This window comes from Lemur catta, chromosome 1, assembly GCF_020740605.2.
Source record: "Lemur catta isolate mLemCat1 chromosome 1, mLemCat1.pri, whole genome shotgun sequence".
In the NCBI taxonomy this organism is placed as follows: domain Eukaryota; kingdom Metazoa; phylum Chordata; class Mammalia; order Primates; family Lemuridae; genus Lemur; species Lemur catta.
The window spans coordinates 218912752-218926603 of NC_059128.1; the positions used below are offsets into that span (position 1 = coordinate 218912752).

Consider the following 13852-nt stretch of genomic DNA (forward strand, 5'->3'; position numbering starts at 1 on the left):
TTTATATTCCCACCAGCAGTGCATGAGGGTTCCAGTTTCTCCACATCCTTGCCAACACTTGTTATGTTGTTGTTTTTTGTTTTGTTTTAATTATAGTATAGCTTCCTAGTAGGTGTGAAGTGATATCTCATTATAGCTTTGATTTGCATTTTCCTAATGACTAGTGATGTTCAGCATCTTTTCATGTGCTTATTGGCCAGTTGTATATCTTTGCAGAAACATCTATTCAAGTCTTTGACTCATTTTTTTAATTAGGTTATCAAGTTACTTTTTTGTTGTTGAGTTGTAGGAGTTCTTTAAATGTCTGAATATTAAACCATTATCAGATGTATGATTTGCAGATATGTCCTCCCATTCTATAGGTTGTCTTTTCACTTTCTTAATAGTGCCCTTTGGTGCACAAAAGGTTTTAATTTTGATGAGATCTAATTGATTTTTTTCTTTTCTCACTTACGTGTTTGGTGACGTATCTAAGAATCCATTGCCAAACACAAGGTGAATGAAAATTTACCCATCTGTTTTCTTCTGAGAGTTTTATGGTTTTAGATCTTATATTTAGGTTGTTAATCTATTGTGAGTTAATTTTTATATGTGATGTGAGGTAGGGGTCCAGCTGCATTCTTTTGCATGTGGATATCCTGTTGTCTCAGCACCACTGTTGAAGAGACTTCACACATTTTTAATAAATCTTGATTGACTAATTTGATAGGCAAAGAAAAGGTCATCTTTATCATTTTATTTTGCATTTATCATTGAGGATAAACATTGTTTAAAGTTTAGCAGTTTGTTCTTCCTGTTTTAAGTCTGTTAATGCATACTGTTCTCTTATCCACTTGATTATAGTGTTTTTCTTACATATATATATGTTATTTGCATAGCAAATATTTATGGATTAATCCAGCTTAGGGATAGGGTCTTGTTACAAAAATACCTTTCCTGTGTTCTAGTTACATTTTTTTTAAATAATTGAATCAATCTAAATAAACATTAACATTTATGTTTAATTACTTGAGCCAAGTAATTACACATAAGTGCTAAAACTTCGTAGTTTAAATTGTATCATAAGAATTCTCTCTACTTTTTTTTTTTTCATTTTTGCCAAATATGTCTGGCACATAGTAGACAATGAATGTTAGTTGAACTAATTACATATAGGCTGTGGCATGTTATTACCATTCTTGATAATAAAGGTTAATAGCACAGATTATTTAAAATGTCATGAATTCCATTTTGAGGTCCTTTGATTTTTATATCTGTGGATTTATAAACTCTCACTATCTGCTTTGTGAGCTAATAAAATGACTTTTGGTTGTTTGACTGCTTTCCTCTTTGCATTCAAATATATAATGAATGCTAGAAAAATATTTTGCACTCTAGGAAGCAAGTGTCTTATCTCTTAGAGGAGGAGTATTGTAAGTGATTATCTTTTGTTATTTCCTTTGAAACCTATAGAGTATTTTAACTATAGAGACATTAAAATGATTATTGGAGGTATAATTATTTCTAAAATAATTTTTACTGAGCATTTTCTCATTTAAATTATAATAATATATTAATATTTTACCTGTTTCTTAATTGTTTCTGAAAACTATAATTTATCTTTATGGCACAATTTTTTGTTATGTGTTCCCTTTTATTTTGGTGTTTTTCCTGATTTTTTGTCATTGATGATTTTTAGCCAACAGAAGCTGTTCCTCCCTCTTCTCCCACTGTCCCTGTGATCCCTGTCCTGCCAGTCCCTGCTGAGAATACTGTCATCCTACCCACCATACCACAGGTTTTTATTAGTTTCTTTTTCTTTATAAAAATTTTATTTGCTTTTAATGTTTTATTTGTATTATTTTAAAACTGTTCTAGCTGTTTTTTGTTAGATTTGGTAATTTACTTAGGGCTTCAATTGGTAATTTTAGGGAGATATTTAGAATTTAATATAAAATGTGTTTAACATTTGCCATTTTGTTAGGTTGTGTATGAAGTAGGATACATTCTAAACTTATCTTCATAATATTGAACCTTCTTAGATATACATGCCTTTTGTACCCATAAATCGGTTTAAAACAGTTTTTAAATATTTTTGCTTTCGGAAATTTTGGTTATTTTCTAAAGATAGTAAAAATCGTTGCACTCCTGATATTGTACTGCATGTATAATTTTATATAATGCTTTGTTTCCCAGTATATATTTATCTTCTTTGAAAATATTCTTTTTTCAGTTATTAGCTAAAAATAATAGCCGGTGTATCTGGAATATGTGGGAGCTCTTGGTGTTATCTTCACAACTTTTCTGTACATCTAAAACCATTCAAAAATAAAATTTATTTTAAAAAATTATATGTAACAGTTTTTAAAAAGCCAGATATTAGAAAATCTGATAATTTTTTGTTTTCACAGTTTTACTGGTTCCAAGAGGTGGTTTATTGAGATATTAACTGCCCTTCCAACAGTTATGCAAAGTCAAAATAATGGTAACATTATTAATATAATAATAATGATCTTTGGTGTGAAAAATCTCTATCTCATTTAAAGTGTAAATAAATGTGTCCGTAGATATTTTTACTGTTATTTATCTGTAGCACAAAATCTAGGTAAACATGTGTTTGCTGTATAAATGCAATTTCAAAATAAGGTCCATTGGAGAAAAATGAAATAGCAACTATGATTGTTCACATCTCAGGGCCATTCCCCTCCCCTAAAAAGTAGAAATCAATAGGAACATTCATACAAAACAGGATTCTAGGAGAAATTACAATGACTTCATTATAATATTTCTGTAATAATAAGACTGAATGGTAGCAATTATAATATTATACTTCTATATAATCTTTAACCCTTTATGCAAATCATTAAAAATTAAGTCATTATAAAACCACCAAAAATTGAATAGATAAATCCAAACGGATATTCTCTATACTGCAGAGAAGAAATTGAATTTATATGTAAAATGTAATTCTGAGTCAGCAGCTAAGGGTTATTATATTAATAGCATAATGATGTAACATCTTTCCAAGTATATAAAGTTTATTGGTATCATTTTTTTAAAGTAGAACTGAAAGTTTATTTTACTCTTGTCACTTCTTTCCATCTTTTGGTGTTAAAATAGTTTTCTGGATCCTTTGAGATTTTAAACCATTCTCTGTTCTTGTATTCAGTTGGAAGCCTACCTTTTCCTACTCAGAATTCTCTCATTTATTTATTCTAAGTGTCCCTAACTTAACATTCCCATTACACTTGGAAATTGTTGATGCATTGCATAGCCTTGTAGTTAAAAATATAGGTTTTAGAGTCAGATTGACCTGGATTGGAATTCCAGTCCTACCACTTACTAGCTATGTACCTTTGAGCAGTTTACTTAACCACGCTGAGCGTGTTTTTACTCATCTGTAATACTGAAGATGAATAGTAGTACTAACTTGAGGTGTTCTTACAGTGATTGAGAGGATAATTAACGCATGTGAAGTACACAACATAGCAACTGACACATAAACTTCGCTGTTCATGTTATTAGTGTTATCTCATATTTCTTTGAGACAGTAAACTAAAGAACAAATTTTCTAAAATATGAAGATATATACACAAGAAAAAGGCGTATTTGTTCTGCCTAGCCTCACTTTAGGTTTTAAATATACTATAAATGTCAATGCAGGATAGTTCAACAGTTTATGTTGTATTATATGAGAAGCCAGTGGTGTGCCTCATTTTCCAGAATAAGTGTATTCCTAATTAATCAAGTATAACATGTATATTATAAAATTAATATAATGGATTAAAATGTTTTTCCCTAAGTAAATTTGGAAACCCATACTTAACATATAACACAATTTTAATCTTTTAAGTGGATATGATTTTTCTTTTAAAGATCCACTACTTCACATTTAGACGTATCAGGATGTAATAGAAATAGAAGCAGAAAACAAAAGATTTAGAGTCTAGTCTTGTCTTTGTCATTTAAACAGGTTACTTACCCTGAGTTTTATACCCCCTTCATCTATTAAAATGGGGAAGAGGTAACGTTACCCTGACTACTTCAAAATGAGTTCGAGATCAGGCAAATTAGAAAGACAGATCAATCAATCAATAGATATTAATAGATAGATGATAATTTTTAAAGTATATTATCTTTCATTATTTGTAGAACACTTTTATACTTTTCAGAGTACTTTTATGTTGATCATGTCATTTGAGCTTTATGAAAGCCCTCTACAAGTAAGAGCTATCATGCTTATTATACAGAATGGTACAGAGAAATGGCTGCTCAAAGTTGCAGAAAGAGCATAGACTTTATAGTCAGATCTGACTCCACTACTTCCTAGCCTCGTCCATTTCTACATGTGTGATGGTAGGGAAATTATTCAACTTCTGAGAACCTCAGTTTGTCCACATAGAACAGATGCTAGTTCTTCCAAGTGGGGTGTGACTACTTATTCTCTATGATACTGGCCTATTAAATCCAGAGGCTTATTACTACCCAAGAGTAAACATTTATTTCTAAACATTTATTTCTACCAATTCTGAAGAGCTATCATTTAATTAAGGTATTGTTGAAATGCATTACAGCTAATTTTGTGTGTGTGAAGGTCTTTTTTAATATTCAAATATTGCTTTGGAGTGGATTGGTTTTCATTCAATTTTTTGCAGTTATTACATTCATACAGATGTTAAGAATAATATAACATTGCCTCTGTCCTTTAGGAATCTACTGTCCATTTGTGCAAGAGACAAGTTTACAACTTCTTCATAACGTGAGAGTAATTACATTAGAGATATGTCCAGAGCAGAGCATCCTATTGCCTCTGGACCTTTTATTTTATTTTATTTTATTTTTTTTTCGTAGAGATCAAGTTTCACTCTGTTGCCTGGGCTGAAGTGCAGTGGCATGATCATAGCTTATTGTAACCTCCAACTCCTGTGCTCGAGTGGTCTTCCTGCCTCAGCCTCCTGAGTAGCTAGGACTACAGAAGTGCACTACTGTGCCTGGCAAATTTTTTAAAAATTTTTTTGTGGAGATTAAGTCTCGCTATTGTCCAGGCTGGTCTCAAACTCCAGGCCTCAAGCATTGCTCCTAGCTTAGCCTCCCAAAGTGCTGGGATTACAGGTGTGAGCCACCTCGTTAGGCCCAGACCTTTTAAATTTCACAAAACATCTGAGTGTTGGGTTGTAAATGATTGGACCATTAGTGTAATCCAGCACATGATTTGATGTATTGTTATTTTATAGGTAATCTTAAATATAATAGCATACTTTGGATTATATAGGTGAACCATTAAAATTAAAATTACACACTAACACCTGACTGCAATTCCCATATTCTGTTTGATTTTGGAGAGTTCTTTTATTTCAGACTTTAAGAAAGTTGCAAGAGTGTGCAAAGAAATGTCATATGCTTTTACCCAGATCGCCCACATCTGCTTTGTCAGATTTCTCTTCCTGTGTATTTAAATTATTATTTTTTGTGAACCATTTAGAAGTTGCAGATTCATGCCACTTTGCCTCTAAATACTAATATTTTATAATACTAAATACTTTTTTCTAATATGAATATTATCACAGTATAATGGGTAGAATTGGGAAATTAACATTAATATAATAATATTATCTAATCTACAGACCTTAATTCTGTTTTACCAATTGCCCCAATAATGTGCTTTATAAGGGGGGAAAAGAAAACCAGATGAGGTCCTTTGGCTAGTCCACACATTGCATTTAGTTTTCATGACACTGTAGCCTCCTTTAATCTGAAATTAATGCCATAGTCTATCTTCTATCATGAGTATGACGAAAAAGAGAACAGGCAACTTAATCTGTAGCATATCCTTACATTTCTGTGTGATGCATTTTTATAATAAGATTGAGGTTAAATATTTTTTACCAACTTTTTTTATTGTGGTAAAATACATATAACTTAAAATTTACTATTTTAACCATTTTTAAATTTTCAGTTAAGTTGTATTAAGTGTGTTCATATTGTTGTGCAGCCATTACCACCATCTATCTCCAGAAGTCTTTTTATCTTGCAAAACTGAAACTCTATACCCATTATACAATAACTTCTCATTTCCTCTTCCCCCCCCAGCCGGACATCCGCAATTCTATTTTCTGGTTCTCTGATTTTGACTACTCTAAGGACCTCGTATAAGTAGAATCATACAGTATTTGTCTTTTTGTGGCTGGCTTATTTCACTTAGTATTATGTCCTCATGTAGCATATGTCAGATTTTCCTTCCTTTTGAAAGCTGAATAATGTTCCAGTGTGTGTGTTTGTGTATAAGTATGCTACATTTTCCATATCGATTCATCCATCAATGGATACTTGGATTGCTTCCACATTGTAGCTATGGTGAATAATGCTGTTGTAAACACGGTTGTAAAAATATCTCTTCGAGACATGGCTCTCTGAGTTCTTTGTTGTTTGTACCCAGAAATGGAATTATTTGATAATATGGTAATTCTGTTTTTTAAATTTATTTTTAGGAACCACCATATTGTTTTCTACAGTGGTTGTACTATTTTAGATTCCCACCAAAGTGCTGAAGGGTTCCAATTTCTCCATATCCTCACCAACACTTGTGTTATTTTCTGTTTCATTAATAGTAGCCAGACAAATGGATATGAAGTGGTATCTCGTAGTTTTGATTTGCATTTTCCTAATGATTCCTGATGTTGAGCACATTTTCAGGTACTTTTGGCCATTTATGTATGTTCTTTGGAAAAATGTCTAGGAAAGTTCTTTGTCCATTTTTGAATTGGGTTATTTGGTTTTATGGTTGAGTTTTAGGAATTCTTTATATATTCTAGATATCAATCTCTTAACAGAGATATGATTTGAAAATATTTTCTCTCATTCTATAGATTGCCTTTTTATTCTGTTGATTGTGTCTTTTGAAGCACAAATTCATTAATTTTCATGAAGTCCAGTTGGACTGTTTTTTCTTTTATTATCTGTGCCTTTGTGTCATATCCAGAAATCATTGTCAAATCTAATATCTTGAAGCTTTTACCTTGTGTTTTGTTCTAAGAGTCTTATAGATCTTACATTTAGGTCATAGATCCATTTTCAGGTGATTTTTGTGTATAGTGTTTATTTCTAGACTGTGTTCCGACAGTATGTAAGTCTTTCTTTATGCCGATATCACACTTTGATTACTGTAACTTTGTAGTAAATTTTGAGACCAGAAATTCTGAGTCCTCCAGCTTTTTTGTTCTTTTTCAGGATTGTTTTGCCTATTTGGAGTCCCATGAGATTCCTAATGAATTTTAGGATGGGTTTTTCTGTTTCTTTAACACCGTTGGGATTTTGAAAGAAATTGCATTAAATCTCTAGATTGCTTTGGATAATATTTGACAATTTGATAATATTGAGTCTTCAAATCCATGAACATAATCTCTTCCTGTTTATTTATTTGTATCTCTTAATATTTTTATTGCTGCATAATAGATGTACATAGTTTCAGGGTACATGTAATAATTTAATACAGTCATAAAATTTGTAAAGATCAAATTGGTGTACTTAGGATATCTGTCATCTTAAATATTCTTTGTGCTATAACCATCTGAGTTCTTCTCTTCTAGCTGTTTTGAAATATACAGTAAATTATTATAAACTATAGTCACCCTACTGATCTAACACTAGATCTTATTTCTTTTATTACACCAAATATTTCTACTCATTAATTAACTTCTCTTCATCACCCACCCATCTTTCCTGGCCTCTGGTAACCACCAATCTACTATCTTCATCATATTTACTTTTTGAGCTCCCACATATATGAGTGACAGCATTTGATATTTGTCTTTCTGTGCTCAGCTTATTACACTTATGTCACTTAATGTAATGACTTCCAGTTCCATCCATGTTGCTGCAAATGAGAGGATTTCATTCTTTTTTATGGCTGATTAATATTTCATTATGTACATATACCACATTTTCTTTATCCATTCATCCATTGATGAGTACATAGTTTGATTCCATATTTTGCCTATTGCAAATAATGCTACAAATAAACTTGGGAATACAGATGTCTTTTCTATTTTCTTTCTTTTGCATATATATTCAATAGTGGAATTGCTATTTTCAGTTTTTTGAGGAACCTCCATACTATTCTCTATAGTGCCTGTACTAATTTAAATTCCCATCAGCAGCATAAGAGTGTTCCCCTTTCTCCACATCCTTGCCAGCATTCATTTTTGCCTTTTTGATAAAAGCTGTTTTAACTGGGGTGAAAAGATGCCTCATTGTAGTTTTGATTTGCATTTCTCTGATTATTAGTGATGTTGAGCATTTTTTTCACATACCTGTTGACCATTTGTATGTCTTCTTTTGAGAAGTGTCTATTCAGATTTTTTTTGAAATTTTTAATCAGATTATTTATTGAATTGCTATTGAGTTGTATGAGCTCCTTATACATTCTGGTTATCAATCCCTTGTGAGATGGATAGTTTGCAAATATTTTAACTCCCATTCTGTGGGTTGTCTCTTCACTTTGTTGATTATTTCCTTGGTGATACAGAAGCTTTTTAGCTTGTTATAATCCCATTTGTCTATTTTTGCTTTGATTGCCTATGCTTTTAAGGTCTTACACAAAAAAATCTTTGCCCAGACCAATGTCCTGGAGCATTTCCCCAAAGTTTTCTTGTAGTACTTTCATAGTTTCAGGTCTTAGATTTAAGTCTTCAATTCATTTTCATTTGATTTTTGTGTGAGAGATAGGGGTCTGTTTTTATTCTTCTGCATGTGGTTTTCCATTTTTCCCAGCACCATTTATTGAAGAGACTGTCTCCTTTCTCCGTTGTATGTTCTTGTCACCTTTGCTGAAGATGAGTTGGCTGTAATTGTATAGATTCATAAATGAGTTCTCCATTCTGTTCCATTGGTCTGTGTGTCTTTTTTCTGCCAGTATTATGCTGATTTGGTTACTATAGCTTTGTAATAAATTTTGAAGTTGGGTAGTATGATGCCTTCAGCTTTGTTCTTTGTGCTCAGGATTGCTTTGATTATTTATGATTGTTAATGTCCTCTTGCTGAATTGACCCCCACTTATCATTATGTAATGATCTTCTTTGTGTCCTTTTACAGTCTTTGATTTGTACTGTTTTATCTGTTGTAATTAAAGCTACTCCTGCTCATTTATTGTTTCCAGGTGCATGGAATATCATCTTCCACTCTTTCACGTTCAGTCTTTGTCTTTATATGCCTTGGGGTAGTCTTATTTGGGTCTCATCTGTTTGATGTTCTCAGATGTGGAAATCCAGTTCTCTTATCATTTGCTCAGAATTTTTTCACTTCTCTGTGGCCCCCCAAACTGTCTCATCTTCATGTTTGAGTTCTGAGGTATTTCTGGTGATAATCTCGGCACTTTATATATGTTTTTGGTTTCTGCGGGGGTGGGGGATAGGATTGAAACCAGCTTGTTTCTGTGCCATCATTTTAGAACCAGAAGTCTTCAAATGTCTTCTTAATTTCTTTCAGAAATGTATTGTAGTTTTCATTGTCCAAGTCTTATCTCCTTCATTAAGTTAATTCCTAAATATTTTATGCTTTTTGATGTTATCATAAATGGAATTGTTTTCTTAATTTCCTTTTTAGATTGTTCAGTGTTAAAAGATGGAGCTGATTTTTGCATGTTGACCTTGTATCCTGCTACTTTGCTGTATTCATTTGTTAATTCTAACAGTATTTTTGTGGAATCTTTAGGGTTTTCTACATACAAAGTCATAGCATTTGTGAACAGACAATTTTGATTTTTCATTTGTAATTTGGATGTCTTTTATTTCTTGCCCAATTGCTTTGGCTACAACTTTATTCAATTAGTGCTATGTTGAATACAAATGGAGAAAGCAGATACCCTTTCCTTTTTCCTAATTTTAGAGGAAAAGCTTTCAGTCTTTCACCATTGAGTATGATGTTTACTGTGGGCATTGTATATATGGTTTTTATTATGTTGACATAATTTCCTTCTATTCCTAGTTTGTTGAGTGTTTAAATCCTGAAAATGTGTTGCATTTCATCATATGCTTTTTGTACAAGTAAGATGATCACATGGTTCTTTTCATTCATTCTGTTAATAGGTGGTGCATTACATTGATTGATTTTTATGTGTTGAACCATCCTCATATTCCAGAAATAAACCCCACAGTCATGGTGTATCAACCTTGTAATAGGAGGTCTGTCCAGAAAGTATCCAGCCATGTAACATGAAAAATAGAGACATTTATTGAAGAAGATACAAAAAACATTTTACATAGAACAGTGATGCATCAGTCCCCTTCAAAGTAGACGCCTCAATAACTCACAGAATTCTCCCAGCTTCTCTTAACCTAACCCATACACATTCAACATTCTCAAGTGTTTTGCTTATTGTAGACCTTCCAGAACGTGGATCATTTTCAAAAGATTCTCAACCATCTTTAAAGTGTTTGTGCCACACTTTTATTTGCTCTGCACTCATTGCATGTCTCTGAAAGCCTTCTGAATCATTATCTGAATAGTTTCCACGGAGGAATGTTCAAGCTTAATGCAAAATTTGATGCAGTTTTGTTACTCTACGTGCTCAGTCATCTTGAACACGACGGCCACACCGTACAAATGCTCACTCAAACGACGTCTAGCACCCCACTGACTAGTACAGTAAATTGTTTACACACGCACATTACAGTCCACTCTCCGTGGCTGCCAGGTAAAATTGATGTCACGCAAAACGTTCTCATTATATTAATGGCTGGATACTTTCTGGAGAGACCTCATGTGCTGCTGATGTCAGTTGCTAGTATTTTGTTGGGGATTTTTGCATCAGTGTTCATAAAGCATATTGGTCTATAGTTTTCTTTCCTTGTAGTGTGTTTGGCTGCTGGCCTCATAAAATGAGTTTGGAAGTATTTTCATCTCTTAATTTGTTTTTGAAAAGTTTGCAAAGGATTGGTGTTTGTTTTTCTTTAAATGCTTGGTAGAATTCACCAGGGAAGGCTTCAGTTTCACTTCAGTAATACACAAAATCCTCTGCTCCTTTAACAGCTCTGTCCCTACCCTTTTCAGTTGTTGATGTCACACAATTAAATCTTAATATGTTGTATGTTCAAAAACAGGAACTAGTAATTTTTTAATGTATTACATTCTTAAATGATGTAGAAGACAAAATGTGAGTTATGAACCTTTTAGATTAACAACTGTTTTTAGTTATTTACTAATATTGACTTTAATTATTTACTAATATAAGCTTTTATACTCAGATCTAACTTTTAAGCTGACTTTTTACAATATTTTTTAAAAATGTGTTAGTCTCTTAAATCATGTAGAAAACCAAAAGTGAATTTACACAACCATTGTTACAATACTACTAGCTTTTATAATTATGTATTATGTTTTATAATTACCAATTATGTTATATTTACAATTACCTAATATGTATTTACCTTTCCTGAGATCTTTATTTCTTCATAAAACTTTGAGTTACAGTGTAGTTTCCTTTCATTTCAACCTGTAGGACCTTTAGCACTTCTTTTAGGGCAGTTCTAGTGGTGACAAACTCTCTCTTAGGTTTTGTACATCTGAGAATATCTTAATATTTCCTTCACTTTTTAGGGACTGTTTTGCTGTAAATAGGATTCTTCGTTCACAGTTTTTCTTCTTTTAGCTGTTTGAATATATCCACTCTCTGCCTTCTGGCCTCCAAAGTTTCTGATGAGAAATCTGCTGATAATTTTGTTGAGACTTTCTTCTATGGGATGAGTCACTTCTCTTGCTGCCTTCCAAAATCTCCCCCCTTTTTTGGCCTTTGACAGTTTTATTATAATGTATCTCAAGTGTGAGTCTCTATGACTTCATCTTACTTGGAATTCATTGAGCTTCTTAGGTGTTTATATTCATGTCTTTCATCAAATCTGGGAGGTATTGGCCATTGTTTCTTCAAATAGTCTCTGCCCCTTTCTTTCTCGCTTCTCCCCATGGGACTTTGACAAGGTATAAGTTGGTCTGCTTAAGCAGTCCTCCTGGGTAAAAGGCAGGAGTTGCTATCTTTTTATAGATGGAGAAAGTCAGTTTCAGTAATAGTTGTGATTTACCTATAGTCAAATGTCACTGAATGGTAGTGTGAGGTTAAGAGAGACCTAGAGCAGGTCTTCAGATACAGAACCAGGTATATGAAGAGTTTTTCTTCATTTGAAATATCTGTCACATAGATCCTTCCCAAGTCTTTTTATTATTGTTGTTGTTTGATTTCTTCCTAAGCAAAATGGATAATTCTACATTAACCATTCTGCTACTCACTGTCTTGGTTAAGGATCCCGAAGTCTTAAATTGGCCAGATTAGCTAGTGTTTTTATTTTTGTGCAGTTAAGCTACCCAAAAGTACATATTTAATGTGGCCAAATTTTATACATCTCTTCCTTCTGAAGTATAATAACTGATCCTTTAGCTTTGCTGCTAGAATAGCTTTTGGTTTGGTGCTAGGATATCATGTCTGAGTAATACATCATACCTTATGAGCCCATTCAAATTGTGCTACCCCATTCACTCCCATTCCCACTTCCACCAAATTGGAAAGCTATGGAGTACTAGTTTGGCAGATGGCATTTCTGTATTTTGTAATATGAGAACTTAGAAAATCTCAAGTTAGTAGCTAAGGGTATCATTTATTCCAAGATAGATGTTTTCATTCCTCACCTACTAACACAATCATTCTTAGACAGTTTTATCATTATTTTAGTTGGTTAAACTTGTGACAGTTATATCATTATGCCTCTTGAGCTTCATTTCTTTCTATCGCCTCTTATTTTGGACCATTTTTTGTGATATATCTTTTCCAAATTGCTAGGATTGGCCAGGCACAGTGGTCCAATGCCTGTAATCCTAGCACTTTGGGAGGCTGAGGCAGGAGGATCACTTGAGGTCAGGAGTTAGAGACCAACCTGAGCAAGAGTGAGACCCCGTCTCTACAAAAAATAGAAAAATTAACCAAGTGTGGTAGCACGTGCCTGTAGTCCCAGACTGCGGCAAAAGGATCACTTGAGCCCAGGAATTTCAGGTTGCAGTAAGCTATAATGATGTCACTACATTCTATACAGGGCAATAGAGTAAGACCCTATTTCAAAAAAAAAAAAAAAATTGCTAGGTTTTTGTATCATCCTGACATTTTTTTTAAATCGAAATTCTTGATTAATCCTTAATGTGAACATTCATGGTTTTTGTCCAATTTCAAGTTTTTTATTCCCTAGGTTGCCCTACAGGTATGATCATTTATTTACTCATCTTATTTATGAGATAATCTACAAATAAACTTATTGTACATATATTACTTATCTAGTGTCCTTTAAGTCAAAATTATAAATCATTTTTACTGGTCTTTGTTCTGCAATGAACTTTAAACGTTAAAATAAGTTTTGTAGTTTGAATGCTAATTTCTTAATTGCACCCCTAATCCATAGTATTTCACAACTGCCTTAGCTATTGACCTCTTACAAACTGAGTACTTATTATGATTTTTTGCTTTACTTTTTGTTATGCAGAGTTTAAACAATACTCAAATGTAGCAAGAATAATGCAATGAACTCCATGTATGCCCATCACAAGCTACAGCAGTCATCAACCCATGTGCACTCTTATTTGAACCATAACCCCTCCTCTCAACCTCTCATTGTTTTATATTGAAATAAGCATAACACCTTATATCATTTTGCTTATGTATATATTTCAATATTAGCAAGACTTTTTAAATGATTACAATCAAAAGGTAACTTTTATACAATGATGAGTTGGTGCTGGTAAGCAGCTAACATTGTAATAATTATGATACAAATTATATTTTCATAAAAACCAACTTCTTCTACTACATGTTTCATAATAACTAGTCAGAGGGAAACAAAAG

At 32.7% G+C, this 13852-nt stretch overlaps 1 protein-coding gene across 9 annotated transcripts in view; it reads left to right on the top strand.

Moving 5' to 3' along the window:
* DLG1 (discs large MAGUK scaffold protein 1) overlaps window positions 1-13852 on the top strand; it is a 276957-nt gene that overhangs the window by 129780 nt on the left and 133325 nt on the right. For 6 of the 9 annotated variants that reach the window (XM_045539998.1, XM_045539999.1, XM_045539996.1 and 3 more), the window contains one exon: window positions 1679-1777. The exons of the other annotated variants lie outside the window; for them this stretch is intronic. In XM_045539998.1, the coding sequence (XP_045395954.1) occupies window positions 1679-1777 (99 nt within the window). The remainder of the gene's footprint in view (window positions 1-1678; window positions 1778-13852) is intronic. 9 annotated transcript variants of the gene reach the window in all.